The sequence below is a fragment of the Euprymna scolopes genome, chromosome 41 (assembly GCF_053919585.1).
Source record: "Euprymna scolopes isolate OS-2025 chromosome 41, ASM5391958v1, whole genome shotgun sequence".
NCBI classification, from domain to species: domain Eukaryota; kingdom Metazoa; phylum Mollusca; class Cephalopoda; order Sepiida; family Sepiolidae; genus Euprymna; species Euprymna scolopes.
The window spans coordinates 27,540,767-27,557,754 of record NC_136522.1 but is presented as its reverse complement, the minus strand read 5'-3'; the positions used below and the strand labels follow the sequence as shown (position 1 = coordinate 27,557,754).

At 40.1% G+C, this 16,988-nt stretch overlaps 1 protein-coding gene across 1 annotated transcript in view; it reads left to right on the top strand.

Annotated features, from left to right (window-relative positions):
• LOC145266451 (uncharacterized) overlaps positions 1–16,988 on the top strand; it is a 64,057-nt gene that overhangs the window by 24,882 nt on the left and 22,187 nt on the right. The window contains exons 4-5 of the mRNA XM_080122126.1: positions 3,993–4,093; positions 5,577–5,741. Coding sequence (XP_079978252.1) covers positions 3,993–4,093; positions 5,577–5,741 — 266 coding nt within the window. The remainder of the gene's footprint in view (positions 1–3,992; positions 4,094–5,576; positions 5,742–16,988) is intronic.

Here is a 16,988-nt window from a genome sequence, read left to right as displayed (position 1 = left end):
GCATTGTTTTCTTATCACATATTTTATTCGTTCTTTTTCAGGTATTTCTTTTCATTTTTGTGGGAAGTTAGAATTTGAACCTTTTTTATCGATGTTATGTGAAATAAGCTTAATCGTTATTTACATGCAAGCTGCTCGACTGAGTTCCAATCTCTCGTTCCTTGTCTTCTACCACCACTGCAAAGAATTTTTCTTTCTTCCTCTAAACGGAATTTCCATGAACGGAGTTTCTTTCTAAGAACTTCCTTTCATTGAAACACATTACCACAGAACTGCTTCCTAGCAGATTACAATATGATCGTCTTTAAATCCAATGTCCACATATAGTTGTTGAGTCGCTATGTTAAATAATAAAAATCTTCCCATTTCACCCACTGTTTCCAATCCTCTCATCGTATGGGTCATAATCCAACTGGTAATTTCATAACCGTAATCCTTGAGAGAATTTTGTCCTTGATAATTTGTGACTACTAATTAAAAAAGTAGCATGATACATTATATATTATCGAAAATGATTTCCAATTTTCACTATTACGCATTAACTAAGGAAAGAAAGGTAAGAAAGAAGATAAGCCACTACTCCCAATAACATTTATATATATATATATATATATATATATGAACAAATACAAGACATTTTATTATTATTATTATTATTATTATTATTATTATTATTATTATTATTATTAAACAGCAGGCATTAGGAACACGATTGTTAAAAAAAGTGGTTCTAGGAGAGGAAGTTGCTGCAGAATGCCGGATTTGTGGTAAGACCTCAGTCAATTTCGCACCTTGCAGCAGGGTGTAGTGGACTGGCCCAGAGAGAGTACCGCAAAAGACACGATCGCATGGGACTCCGGATATATTGGGAGGTGTGTAAGCGAGTTGGAGTGAAGTGGGCTGGAAAATGGTTTGAGGAGGTGGTTGATGAAGTGAGAAAAAGTGAGGATGGCAGGGTAGAGGTATGGTGGGACAAAAGTGTCATAACGACCAAGCAATTGGAACATAATCGTCAGGATTTGGTCGTCATTGACAAAGTCTAAAAAAAATTGGCAGATTATAGACTTTTCAGTACCCTGGGACAGGAATGTGAGAGAGAAGGAGAATGAGAAGAGTAATTATGCTCCATTGGCCTTGGAGATAAGGCGTATACACGGGTTTAAAACACAAATAATCCTGGTCGTAGTTGATACACTAGGGGTAGTATCAAGTCGTCTGGAAGGACAATTGAAAAAACTACAAATCCCCGATGTTTTAGGCTGCCTTAAGACCTCTGCAATTGTAGGTACCACCGACATCCTTAGGAAAACTCTTTATCTTTGAAACTCCTGGTTTGAAACCAGGATTAAGGGAAATCCTCGGGAAATGAATCTCATCCCTTTCCAGAGAGACGTTGATAAACGAAATCAGAATTATTATTATTATTATTATTATTATTATTATTATTATTATTATTATTATTATTATTATTATTATTATTTAAATGAATACATACTTATTATTTAAATGATACACAATTGGGGTGGACCCGTCTTTCAGACTAAGGCTAAAGTCAAACTCTCTATTTCAAGTTATTTTTACTTGTCATAATAGACGTACCATATTTTTCATGTATTATTTATGTACATGCGATATTAGTCGCAATGTTTACTAATTCGTATGTTGATTTTGAAAAATGTTATTGTTGTTTTTTAATTCAATAATTGCTTTGATTTCAATATAACAAATAATTCTATTTCTAATGTTGTTTTATTTCCAGTTCAAATATTTAGCATTTGTTTTCAAATGTTCCTTTTATTTAGAGAAACTGACTTGATTTTTAACAAATTGCGATCTATTTCTAAATTGCAAGTGGAAATGCAACTTGATAATTTTTTTCGTTTGTTAACGTTTAAAAGATAAAAACATCTGTATTGAAACAACGAAACTGTAAATAAAGATTAGCTTTTCATAATGTTCTCTCAAATATTTCAATTATTGAACTTTTCAAGCGATAACAAACCGGCAAAGCAAAGAGCAAGTTTTTTTTTTTCTAATTTTATGAGATTTTATTTTAAAACTACCTTTTCCTTATCATCGAAAAAAAAATCTTTCCGTCTTTAAAATATTTTTTTTTTTTTAGAATTTTTATCAGTAATCGAAGCGTTTTCCGTTTCTGAATTATTGAAATTATAATTAACAATGTGTATTATTTTGATTCATTGGACAACTGCTCTCATCTTGAATTTTGTTTTCACAACATTTCGCTAATTTGAATCTGATTCTAATCAAATTTCAATTCTTCTCGTATTTTATTCTTCCATTTTAGCTCATTTTGTATTTTATTCTCAAAACATTTTATTCTCATTTTAAATCCGATTCTCACAATATTTCACTTCATGTTGAATCTTAATATAGCAATATTTCTGCTAATTTTAAATCTTATCCTCACAACATATCGTTCTAACAGTTTTCAAGTGATAACTAGGGCTGTGACAACAGAATATTCTTTTCATTCTTTTGACTCTCAAGTATATATCCGACTCAGTAAGATACAGTCAATCAACCGAGAACCACATCAGCCTATATAAAACACACACACACACACACACACACACACACACACACACACACACACACACACACACACACATTATATATATATATATATATATATATATATATATAAGATATTAACGGATATATACTCAATAGTCAAAACAATGAAAAGAATATGCTGTTGTCACAACCCTAGAGATAACAAACCACAAAGTAAAGAACCAGTTTGTTCTAGTTTTATACGATTTTATTTTTACACTTCCTTTTTCTTATCATCGATGATAAAAGATTTCTTTCCATCTGTAAAATATGTTTGGCACTTCTGCATTACGCGGACATTGTTAGGGAGCGATAACTCTAATTTTGTCTTGGCCAAATAGCACGGCAAATAAATAACAAATAAGAATTTTTTCCGAACACAAAAATATTTGAAAACCAAAACATTTATTGAATAGTTTGCATTAAAAAATATAATTTTAATAAAACAAATTTTGAATTTTATACAACATTGGATTTTTCCCCGTGAAGTAAAATTGGATTTTTTCCAAAAAAATTTAGTAATTTAAATTAAATATTTTTCGAATTCAAGCAACATTGGATTTTTTTTTTATTCCAAAACATATCTTGAATAAAAGTAAAAATGTCACTGCAACAAAATATAGTTTTAATATTTTTGTAGCATCTGTTAAAGGATCAACAAAGTTATATATATGATAGTTTTAATTTTTAAATTAATAAACAGTTTGAAAGAAATGAAATGAATAAACTTAGTCGACTTATCGTCACTTTTGAATCAGGTGGAAAATTTACAGACCGAGAAGCGCCACCTGGCGACAGTTTAGTGTAACGCACCAAAAATAATAGTGTGCATAGCAGAAGTGCCATATGTTTTGTAGAATTTCTGTTTCGTTAAATTAAGAAAAAGCAAAAATTAATGGCATATTTTGCTGTAAACAAAGCGTTTTCCGTTTCTGAATTATTGAGATGAGAATTAACAATGTGTATTATTTTGATTCATTGGACAACTGCTATCATCTTGAATTTTATTTTCACAACATTTCACTAATTTGAATCTAATTTTAATAAAATTTCGACTCGTCTTGTATTTTATTCTTCCATTTTAGCTCATCTTGTATTTTTTTCTCAAAACATTTTATTCTCATCTTAAATTTGATTCTCGCAATATTTCGGCTCCAGTTGAAACTTAATCTCACAACATTTCTGCTAATTTTGAATCTTAAACTCGGAACATTTCGGTCTATCATCCATCACTTGGTAGAAGTCATATGTACCTATTTACTATGTCTCCCCACGGGACAGAGTTTTTTAGTAAAGTCTTTATCCACTACGTCACGAGTCCTTCAACAGAAAAATTTTCAAATAATACAAATAATCAATTCTCATTTAAAATATTCACAAACGTAATGACTACATTTTGTTTTTTGTTTTTTTAGCTATAGAAGCAAATTGGCCAATCCGAAGGATTACAGAGAATTTGATTACTTGAAGACACTTGCAAATAATGCATTCCTGAATGAAAGCAAATTCTGGATTGGTAAGTGGCGGATAATTTGACCATTTTGTCGATCATTCCTGAAATAAATAAAAACTGTGTCCACACATCACTAAAAGAAGCTCTATCCGATCATCAGTCTGCCAAGCTTTTTTTTTTCTAAATATTTGTTTACTCAAACTCAAACATATTGCAACTGAGACATAATGGTTAAGGGCCAGATTAATAGGGGCATTCTAAGTGGGTAGTTGTGCAGCAAGATATTTGTTAATTTTTTACATGTTGGTATAGTCGAGGAAACAGGAAGAGTATTCCAAATGGAAACGGTTTGAGGAAAGAAGTTATTAAAGTAGAAAGTTTTCTTGCCTCTGGGGATCTATACACTGAAGGGGCGGGATTTTGCTGTTTGTTGGGTTGGTCGAGTGGATTTACAATTAAGTAATATTCCGTTTATGTACTTGTAAAACAAGCACAAGGATGCAATATTGCTACGATGGGATAGGGGTTGGAGCTTGCTAGACAGTATGGGACCTATTGGAGAGCTTAGTGATTGGAGCACCACTTCAGATATAGCAGCAATAATCCATGCATGGGAGAATAGGTTATTTATAGAGATATAGGATAATGACAGATGTGAGAACTTTTCTATCATGGTAAAAAGAGCTAACCTTTTTTTGCAGCAAATTTGGCAGTATCTCCTACTTATTTACTCCAATTCATGTTGCCTGTGAATGTTAGGTTAAGAAATTTAAATATTGGGCGCTTAGGAAGGATGCTACAAGCCATAGCAATAATTGTTTGGAAATGCTTGTAATAATTGTTAAAGAGAAGAACTTTGTTTTGGTATCAATGAACGTGGCTACCATTCTATTACAGACTGTAAATAATTTTGTAAATGTAGTTCAGCTATTATCTTTGATACATGTGTGTTCAATTTTTCCACATCTTAACAATATAGCATAGGGTCATCATCAAATATACTCATCTTAGACACGATTGCATTAAGATGATCGTTTATGAAGATCAAGAATAAGGGTTCAAGTATCGACCCTTAGGTCACACCTGCTTTAATGTTGTGTTCTTAAGATGAACAACCTTGATCTTTTTTTTAGCTAAGAAGAATCTAATGTTACTAATTATTTGTCCAATAATATCGTACAAATTAATTTTTCTGGGAAGACCTTAATACCAGATTATATCAAAGGCCCTGGCTATATCAAATGCTATTATTCTAGCGCCATCTGCCTTATCCAGTATATGGTATATCCGTTCAAAGGTGGCAGTAAGATATCTGCGGTTGGATTTTTACTATAAGAAGACAATTTTTTCAGTCATTAAATTGCTACAGTGTTCTGCTAGGAAATGAATATCATGAATCATCGCTGTTGTTTATCCATTCGTGACAAGGCAGTTTCAAACTATGAACATAAAAAAAATCAATATGACAATATAAAAAAAAGCCCAAAACAACTTTTATACTTCCGTTTGTCGATAAAATTATTTTAATTTTATTTTGAATTTACAGGTTATTCAAAGGGAGAAGACAATGACTGTTATGGATACTGGGACAATTTTCAACCCGATTGGTCGGAAAAAAATTGTGCGGTCATGAAGAAAGATGATGGTTTATATGTGGTGGATAATTGTAACTGGTCATATCCTTTTGTTTGCCAAAAAGAAGCTTGCATTGGTAAGTATAATAATAATAATAATAATAATAATAATAATAATAATAATAATAATAAAAACAGAAAACAGAGAGGCAAAGGATAAGACAAGAAAAGAAAAGTGGGAAAAGAAACAACTACATGCAAGAATGACAAAAGATGAAAACAGCGAAAACACTTGGACATGGATGCAAAAAGGACACATAAGCCAAGAAACTGAATCCCTAATAACTGCAGCACAAGACAACTCGATAAGAACCAACCACATCAAAGCAAAGATCGACAAAACACAAGAAAACAGCAAATGCAGACTCTTTGGACAAAGTGACGAGACGATTAACTACATAATAAGTGAATGCAGTAAACTTGCCCAAAAGGAATACAAAAACAGACACGACCAAGTGGGAAGAGTAGTACACTGGGAAATATGCAAACAATTGCATCTCACACACACAGATAAGTGGTACAAACATAAGCCAGCAACAGTATTTGAAAACGAGAATCACAAAGTCTTATGGGACATGGACATACAAACTGATAAACCCATCCAAGCAAGAAGACCGGATGTCGTAATAGTTAATAAGAAAGAAAAATCCTGTCAAATCGTAGACTTTGCTGTTCCAGCTGACCACAGGGTGAATATCAAAGAAAAGGAGAAACGGAACAAATAAACAGAGCTAATCAGAGAACTGAAAGGGATATGGAAGATGAATAAAATCAAAATAATACCTATAATAGTAGGAGCACTGGGAACAATTCCCAAAAACTTTGAAAAAAGAATGGGAGAAATTGGAATCAAAGGAATAACTGAAAAAATACAACGCATGACAATCATGAAAACAGCTGAAATATTAAGAAAAACTCTTGAATGTGGAAATTAAGACAGGAGCAACAAGTGCATGCCAGACAAACTGCTGCAAAGGCAAAACATGGAACCAAGAACACTGAAACCGCATATCTATAAGTTCTCTAACTCAACCATACCCCCATTGCCCCCCCCAAAGAGCGAGACCAAATAACTAAGTAGAGTCAAGGAAGAAGGAAAGACCGATGAACTGACCAGACCTCAGCCGAATAAGTGCAAAGAGAACTGGGACCTTGAGGAGGCTTAGTGCCACTCAAATCCATTGTCCATGTGGTGCACATTGCCTATCCATTGTAGGCGTCTTTGGCGAAGGAAAGGGAACATGAAGGGATACCAGCCCTTGTGGGCACAGCATTGTTTGTAACTTTGTCTTTCCAAGAAATTCCAATTCCAGCCTATGCATGTGAAATGTGTTCAGTTTTCGTTCTTGGTGCCTGTAGATTGTCCATGCTTCATTGCCATACAGAAGGGTGATGATAACACAGGTTATGTAAACGTTCACTTTTGTGGAGATGGTGAGATGTTTATTTTTCCACACCCAAATTGTCAATTTGGATAGAGTGGTGGATGCCTTTCTGGTGCGCTTGTTGAGTTCTACATCAAGAGATAGGTTATCTGTAGACCCGAGATATTGGAATTGATAGACTATGTCTAAGCACTGCCCTTTCATAGTGATGATGGAGATGATGAGGTTCCTTAGCTCATGACCTGGATTTTCTTCAGGCTGATGCATGCATTGGAAAACCTGTCCATGAGGTTACCACCGCATCATCAACAAACAGTAAGTTCCTGGTGGTAACTTGCTGGACTTTGGTCTTGGACTAAAGGTGGTTGATGTTAAAGAGGCAGCAGATCTGGAGTGAAGGAAAACTGTCATCTGACGAATTGGAAGCATGTCTCAAGAGAAGGGCAAAGAAAATGTCAAATAGCGTAGGGCAAGCACAGATCCCTGTTTAACATTGTTTTTTATGCGAAACTCAGCAGAAGTGTCTCCGTCAAATTGCATAGTGCCCATCATATCCTCATGAAATGACTCTATAAGGCTCAGGAATTTGGAAGGGCAGCCAATAAATGAATAGCCATCTTGAATAGTCCATCTCTAGTAACTAGGCCGAATGCCTTAGTTAGGTCAATAAAGCCAAGGTACCATGGCCTGTTTTGTTCTCTGCACTTCTGAAGTTGGCATAGAAGATCATGTCAATGGTGGAACATTGGGATAAAAAACAACACTGTGATTCAGGGTGTATTCTCTCAACAAGAATCAATTCTCGTCAGAATGATGCGGGCAAACAGTTTTCCAATGTTGCTCAGTCTCGAGATACCACTATAATTATTTCAGTCGCTGTGATCCCCTTTTTTCTTGCTTTCTTCCCAACAACGTAGCAAGAGTTGGTATAATGGCTTGAGGAAAGAGGACTTGTCACTTCACCTGAGATGGAATCAGTACCTGGAGCCTTCCCCAGTGGGAGTTTGTTAATCGCCTTCGAGACATCATCGATGATGGGTGGTATGTCCAGCTCAGAAAAGTGTTCACAGTGTGCAATGCTATTAAGGGCGTTCTGGCTTAAGTAGTGTTCGACCCATCTGTCAAGTTGTTTGGATTTGTCTGTAAGAATTTCTCCTATCTTGAACTTCAAAGGAGTAGTTTTTACAGCGCTTGGACCAATTACTTTCTTTATGCCGTTATACATTGCCTTGGTGTTTTCAGTATTTGCAGCCTGTTGGATGGAGTTACATAGTCTGTTCTAGCACTCATTTACACAGTTGTGTACTATTGACTTTACCTTGTTGTGAGATATTCAAAAGGCTATTAGAGTCTTTACTTGGGTTATTCTTGTATTCCTGAAGAGCCCTCCTCTTGGACTCAATGAGAGGATCTAGTTTCTCAAAGTTCGTATTGTACCAGTTAATGTTTTTTCCACCCTTTCTTCTCCTGAGATTGCAGCAAAGTATGTGGCTTTCTTCAGATTTTCTCACATTTCTGTAGCCGAGCTACCTGAGTGGATATAATCGGCTGTGAAGTTGGCCTCAACCTGTTTGACCCTGTCTTGGTGTTTGGTTTTGATTACATCAGGTCCAACCAGGTCGATGTGCACATGGCTAAACCGAGCGTCTGGGGTGGTGAATGTTCCAAGGGGTGCACGGATATGCTTGTGAACCTTTGACTTTTGGCAGGATACACAGGAACGTGTCCAGGCAGTGATATCACGCTTCATATTTGGCCAGAAAAATCTAGCTGTTATCAGCTTCACTGTGGCTCTGTATCCGGGGTGAGCTAAATTGTGTATGGTGTCAAAAACAACTCTACAATGAATAAATGGAACGAATGGTCAAGTTGAATCCGTTGAGGTGTCACAAATGATCTGCGTGTCCGAGGTAGGCACGGGCAGGTATGCGAATTTGCAAGTTGCAAATTCAGGTGACGACGGATCCAACGTGTCCAGACTTGGCTGGTCTAAGGCCATCTGCTGTAAGTCGATATCCGATGGTGAGGACAGAGAATTAATGGGAAGGCGGGACAAAGCATCTGCCACAGCATTCTGCTCACCCGAAATATGTCGGATATCGCTGGTAAATTGCGAAAAAAAATCCAAGTGGCATGTTTCATGGGGAGAATATTTGTCCGGCTTAGAACGAACTGCTTATGTAAGTGGACGGTGATCAGTGTAGATCACAAATTGACGGCCCCCGAGTGAATGTTGGAAATGTTTCAGTGCGAGGTACATTGCTAGGAGTTCATGGCCAAACGTGCTGTAATGTTGTTTTGCCAGTTTCAGCTGTCTCGAAAAGTATGCGAGAAGTTGTAACTGTTGTTGGTGCTGCTGTTGCAATACTGCACCTACAGCTGTGCCTGATGCGTCAACGACCAGTGAAAACTGGGCATCGGGTACAGGATGTGCAAGTAGAGATGTTGTTGCTAGTTTTGTTTTCACTTCATTGAAAGCTTTTAGCTGGATCTAATTAAGTGAGATCTGCTCATTTTTCTTCTTCTTGTTACGTAACAGGTCGGAAAGAGGAGCTAGAAGATTCGCACAGTGTGGGATAAAGCGTCTGTAGTAGTTCAACAGACCGAGGAAGTGCCTTAGTTGGCGAAGTGAAGTGGGTGGTTGAAGGTCTTGCAGAGCCTTCACCTTTTCCGGTAACGGAGATATACCGTCTGGGCTGATAATGTGGCCCAGGAAAACTAGTGACAAAGCACTGAAAACGCATTTACCAGGGTTAATCCTCACCTGATATTGCTGAAACCGTTCAAATAGTAGGCGGAGGTGAGTGACATGTTCCTCAGGTGAGGCACTTGCCACGAGGATGTCATCTATATAGTTATAGACAAAGTCCAATTCGCGCACTACTTCGTCCATGAAGCGCTGAAATGTGCTAGCCGCATTTTGTAAACCAAAGGGCATAGTTAAGAATTCAAATGCTCCAAATGGAGTCGTTACTGCAGTGTTGGGTATGTCGGCCGGATTCACTGGAATCTGATGGTAAGCCTTAACTAGGTCTAGTTTGGAGAAGGTCTTACAACCATGCAAAGAGGAAGCAAAATCTTGTATATGTGGGATTGGGTAACGATCAGGTACCGTCATGGCATTGAGTCATTGGTAGTCCCCAGTCGGACGCCAATCTCCATCTCGTTTCGGGACCATATGCAAAGGGGAAGCCCATAGACTGGACGAGAGGCGTATTATTCCTAGCTGCAGCATATGGTTAAATTCTGCCTTCGCTGCCTTAAGTTTATCAGCAGGGAGGTGGTGAGGGCATGAGAAAACAGGAGTACCTGTGGTCTCGATGTGGTGTTTTGTGGTGTGCGTGGGTTTGCTCACCACAAAATTTAAGTTGGTTAACTCCAAGTAGGAGTCTAAGGTGGTCTGATACGGGCTATCTGAAGCAGCAATGAAGAATACTGGGCTGATAGAGGGGGTGTTTGTTTTTACACCAGGGACAGAAAGTTCAGTATTTGCGTCTATCAGCCAGCGTCTGTGCATATCCACTATCAGGTTGAAGTGGTGCAGGAAGTCCGTGCCTAGTATGGGTTAGGGTAAATCTGCTATAGTGAAGACCCATGTAAAGTCTCTCCGTAATTCCAAGTTCAGAGAACGAGAAATATGACCATACGTGGGAATGGGAGAATGATTTACCGCTTGCAGTGTGATGGACGACACTGGAGGCTTCTCTGTGAGAAGTTTAAATGGCCAAATACTACAAGCTTCTCCTGTATCGACCAAGCAACACACTTGGGATAAGGAGTCAGTGATAAAATAGGCACGGTTGTGGGTGGTCTGTGGAGAATGTGCCCTGCTCAGTTCTCCCGACGATCGTTTCCCTGGTTCAAATACGAACAGGGCATTTTACAGCGCCATGCGTCCTTGCCAAAACGACTATGATAAAAACATAGTTCTGGCTTGCTAGAGTGACGGCGGTGATGTGGGGATGGCGAACGGCTCTTGTAGTGGCGTCGGGGCGAATGTGACCTGCTCATGTTCAGCTTACTCACCTCTCTGGTGAGGCGTTCAATTGCTGTAAGCAGAGCAACCAATGTTGCTCTTGCATTACCTTTCTATCTGCCGCAGGGCCCGTGGGTACTTCAGCCTGTTGCTGAGGGATCGCCACGGTGGTAGGCCCTCTCACAAAATCCATTATTTTATTCGCCAACACTGCTACTACTGTAGTACTTACCAACACAACAAACGCCCTCGTGTTTGTGCCTTGTATAGGCATGCGTGACAACAAAACTTGAGTTTTTATAAGCGGAAGTCTTGAGGTTGTCAGGAATCTACAGGCGCATGCGCAAGAGAAGGAATTAAGATAGTGGTATAAAGGCAGGTCGAGTGGGAAGGTTGTTGTTGTTGTTGTCATTGGACGTTACAGTGACGCGTGCATTAGCAGGAGATTAAGAGGCGGTTTACTTTTGTGTGCCAAGTCGCGCACCTCGGTGAAGGTCATATAAATCGTTCACCTCGGTGAAGGTGAAGGTCATAAGCTATTTTGGCTATTTCATTTTGTCTCTTTTCCTGGACAACTATGGCTGGGGCAAAGTTTGATTTAAAACTGATACCCGAATTCGACGGATCCACTTCTGTTGTCGACTGGGTCAAAAGGGTTGAGCTGACCTGCAACCTCTGTGAAGTAAAGGGGGTTGCATACCGTGATTCCCCTGAGATTGGCTGGAGGCGCCCTAAGTGTATATCAGCAACTTAGTGCCGTGGAGAAGGCTGATATTACCTGTATAAAAAATGCTTTATACATTTGCCATGGATCCCTGTACGGCCTACGAAACATTTGCACTAGGAAGCTCATGCCAGGAGAAACCATGGACATCTTCTTCGCAGAGCTGAAGAAACTTGCAGTTCTATTTGGCAATGGAGTGTCAGAGCAAACACTGGCATATGCGTTTGTGGCCGGCCTTCCCACCCATGTTAAGCAACTGTTGAGGGCTTCCACCAGCATATCTGTAACGCCCATGGAACATTTGTTAGAACGCGCTCGAGCCATTATCAGAGATGAGGAGGACCTGAGGGAACCAGTTGTAATGATGGCGCAGGCAGCCAAGACTAATGCTGAAAAGAGTCCCAGTTTGAGACCCACGAGGCCCGTAATGAATACGAGAAGGAACTTGAGGCATGGATCCAGGATGGATGGCTGATCCTCTACCCCAACAAGCTGGGACCACCCAAGGGTCTGATTCCCTTAATGGCAGTAGTCCAGCATAACAAATCAAAAGCTCGTCCGGTGCTGGACTATTGTGAACTCAATAGATACATTGAGACGTACACTGCCGATGCTGACGTGTGCGCCAGCAAGCTGAGAGAATGGCGCCAGAAGGGCTCCAATGTGTCTATAGTAGACTTGTGGAAGGCTTATTTGCAGGTGCGAGTGGATGAGACATTGTGGCCGTTCCAGACAGTGTGGTTCCGGGGTCAGAGATACTGCCTTACTCGGCTTGGCTTTGAGCTGAATGTGGCACTGCAAATCATGAAGACCATCGTAAATGCAGTGTTGTCCCAGGAAAAGACCACTGAGGACACAACATCGGCCTATATTGATGATGTGTACGTCAATGAAGACGTACAATCTGCGTCGCACGTCAGAGAAAAGTTAGCTCAGTTCGGGTTGGAGTGCAAGGATCCCGAACGTCTGAGGGATGGAGCACGGGTATTAGGATTGGACGTTTGCGGGAAAGACGGTACCTTATGTCTGCAAATCATGAAGACCATCGTAAATGCAGTGTTGTCCCAGGAAAAGACCACTGAGGACACAACATCGGCCTATATTGATGATGTGTACGTCAATGAAGACGTACAATCTGCGTCGCACGTCAGAGAAAAGTTAGCTCAGTTCGGGTTGGAGTGCAAGGATCCCGAACGTCTGAGGGATGGAGCACGGGTATTAGGATTGGACGTTTGCGGGAAAGACGGTACCTTATGATAGAGGCGTGGCAGTGAGATTCCAACCATCCCTGATGTTATTATGCAACAGACTATTTTTTCCTTGTGTGGGAAACTTATTGGTCACTTACCAGCATGTGGCTGGCTCCGAGCAGCTGTGGGCGTCATCAAACGCAGGGCAAGTTTAGTAACTACGGGTTGGGATGATGTATCTGATGATGCTCTTCTAACTCTGATGACGACAGAAACCCTAGAGAGAGTTAACAAGGAGGATCCTGCCCGTGGAGAATGGTGTGTCGATGGGGACACTGTGAATGTGTGGGTTGATGCTAGTTCTTTGGCATTGGGAGTGTTATTGGAGCAACGTGGAAATGTAATTGAAGACGCATGCTGGCTGCGACCTGTGAATGATGCTCAACACATCAACCTGGCGGAACTGGATGCTGTTGTGAAGGGTTTAAATCTGACACTGCAATGGCAGTCAAAGAAGTACACTTGTACACAGATTCTCTCTGCATCTACCACTGGGTGTCCAACACTCTCTCGGGACAAACAAGAGTCCGTACTAAGGCAGCCAATGAGATGTTAATCCGGCGGAGACTAAACACTCTGAAGAGTCTGGTATCAGAGTATGACCTGTCGGTGAGTGTAACGCTCGTGGCATCACACTGTAATCGTGCAGACCAACTAACCCGTGTGCCTCACAAATGGTATGAAGCTGTGAAAACAGGCGTGGAGTTCACTGCTCGATCTTGCGCAGTTGGCGCGATTAGCTCATGCCAAATGCAAAGAATTCATGTGCAGAGTGGACATCCAGGTATCAAAAGAACTTTGTATTTTGTGAGGCGTGTGGACCCGGCAGTGACAAGGGCGGATGTCAGGCAGATCATCAAGCACTGTGAGGCATGCCAGTCTATCGATCCTGCACCTGAGCAATGGCAGAAGGGGCGATTGGAAGTTGGGCATGTGTGGCAACGATTAGCGATGGATATTACCCATTACAGTGGTAAGCCCTTTCTAACCCTTATCGACTGTGGACCCACTCGTTTTGTGGTGTGGCGGCAAATGACCAGGCAGGACTCAGCGAATGTTGTCCGCCAACTGTCATCTATCTTTTCTGAGTGAGGTGCGTCGGAAGAGATATTGACGGACAACGATGCTGCTTTTTTTAGCCACCAAGTTCGGCAGTTGTTGAATGAGTGGGGTGTCCGACTACGACTGCGATGTGCTCATGTGCCATCAGGGAATGGCATTGCTGAGAGGAGCCATCGCAGCATCAAGAGAATTGCTGCCAGAAAGCAATGCACCATTACGGAGGCCACGTATTGGTATAACATCACACCAAAGGATGGGAAGACACTAACAACAGCACCGGCCAATGCCATACACAAATACCGTGTTAGGATAAAGGGCATTGACACTGTCCAACCAATCGACGAGGAGAATCATAACAAATACAAGGTAGGGGATCCAGTTTGGGTTAGACCCCCTGGAAACCGGTGCACCACCAAGTTCAAGCGAGGACGAATATCTGGAGTGATCAGCCAGCAGTCGGTCCTTGTTGATGGAACCCCACGCCATGTGCGCGATCTTCGCCCGTCTAGTGAAGTACATCCCACAACTACAGAGAGCGATGAATCATCAGATGATGAGCTGCTAATGAGTGAGGTCACCAAGCAAGAGAGTGGTAGTTGTAGTTCGTCTGATCAGGCAGGATCAGAACCAGAACCAGAACCAGAACCACACCCAGAACCAGAACCAGAACCAGAACCTGAATCCGAGAGTGTAAATACCACCCTTCGCAGAAGCCAACGAACTAAGAGGCCACCCCTGGAGTGCACTCTATGTGATCATCAGATCAGGGAGGAGTGTAGTACTTACCAACACAACAAACGCCCTCGTGTTTGTGCCTTGTATAGGCATGCGCGACAACAAAACTTGGGTTTTTATAAGCGGAAGTCTCGAGATTGTCAGGAATCTACAGGCGCATGCGCAAGAGAAGGGATTGAGATAAAGGCAGGTCGAGTTAGAAGGTTGTTGTTGTTGTTGTCATTGGACGTTACAGTGACGCGTGCGTTAGCAGGTGATTAAGAGGCGGTTTATTTTTGTGTGTCAAGTCGCGCACCTCGGTGAAGGTCATATAGATTGTTCACCTCGGTGAAGGTGAAGGTCATAACTACATCGACGGAATGCTTCTCTATCATAAGCGCTAGTATTGCCTTTACTTGCGCCAGCAGCCTTGAAAAGAAAAGCTGCTTAATTAGGGTACTGTTAGGGGGAACATCTTCTGCCAGCTCCCTCATTCTGCGGAGTAACACTGTTGGTCTGCGTTCCCCTAAATAACATAGAGAAACATTTCAAAACATTTTTCCGCCAAGACTGACGTCCGGAGCAGTACCTCCCGCTTTAGGCTGTCATATATAGCGTTAAGAGGGGTGTCAGTTATTAAGTCCTTGACAACAGGAGTCAAAGACGCGAGGAAAGAACTAAATAACGTATGTAATTGTGTTTGCTCTGAAACGTTGTTCGCAGCAAAATATGATTCGAGTTGGACAAGCCAAACTCGAACGTCACTGGCAAAGGCGGGCAATGTTGTCATTTTAAAAGGAAAATAGACAAAAAAAAAATATATAAAAAATAACGTATCCGGATACTAAAAGGACGTTATTGCAGGACTAACTAAGTAGAATACTTAGTTAAATTTTTATTTAGTTTTTACATATAATTTTTTATTTTTTTTAGAGGGAAGAAAGGGGGGAAATTATTTTTTCTTTTCTTTTTATTATTTCTTTTCTTTTATATTTTATTTATTTATTTTTTTTTTAATCTTCTGTTTATGCCTTATATGTATGTGTGATAGTGCACGATACCTCATGTATACATGGGAGCCAAACACTATACCTGCGTCAGAACTACAGGTTAAATAATTCTGGGCTCGGTGTTGCCACAAACACCAAAATATGAAAAATGTCAAGTACAAATAATTCAAATCATGGGACCCAGAAGAAAGATCTGGGTGTCATGATCGGCAGGTGCTCCTTTGGTAGCCAGAATGGGGGACCTGGTCGTCATCCTGTGAATGTTGGTCAACTTCTTAATTTCAGAAACTCAAATAACATGGACGTTAAACAGGTAAGCATAACCTCTAATTTCAGGGAACAAAATGATACCGAACAAACACAGCACAGCCGTGATAATCATCAAAATGAAAAAAAAAACGAAGAAAGAAATGGACAACAAAAGAGAATAGACTAGTAATGGAATGCTATATTAGAAGTCATTCTGAATATAGATATGGAGGCTATCGTAACTGAATGAAAGAACTATGGGACCTCTCCAGTGACCACCAAGTGACAGAACAAAGAATTGCGGACCAAGCAAGACTGATTCTCAAGAAAGGCTGGCTCTCTAAATTAGAACCAGCAGAAATACAGCGAAAAATAAATGAGGAAACTGAACAAGAAACACCCCCCAATGGAACTGCTCGTAGAAAAATCCCACAAGCTGAGGCCTCACAAGCCTAGGACCTACGAAGACCAAAGACTAAAAATGTTGTAACCAAGAACAATGAAACAGAACTAACAAAGAATGAAGCAAATGAAATAAATAAAATAACACAGTTTATGAACGAGGAAAAAACAAAACTCCCATCGTTAAAGAACCAAGAGCAGAAGAAATTAAAAACAGAAGCAGAGAATGTTAACAAACTCCTCCCACATATCCCAACAAATACAATCAGACTTAAACAATCTCATTTACGCAGGCGCCAAAATGGCAAGTATGAATCTCAGATCAGAAAAACAACCGGGAACAAGCGGACCGACAAAACCTGGATGGGAAATAAGACGAGAAACCCAAATACAGAAACATAAAAAAGAAATCAAAATGATCACCAGGAAGAAAGCAATGTGGAGAAAACGGAATATTGGAAATGTGACTGGCAGGGAGAGGCTAAACAAGAAACATAAAGAATTGGACCAAAAAAATAAAAGCAAAAGAAGCGAGATTGAGACGATATAGAT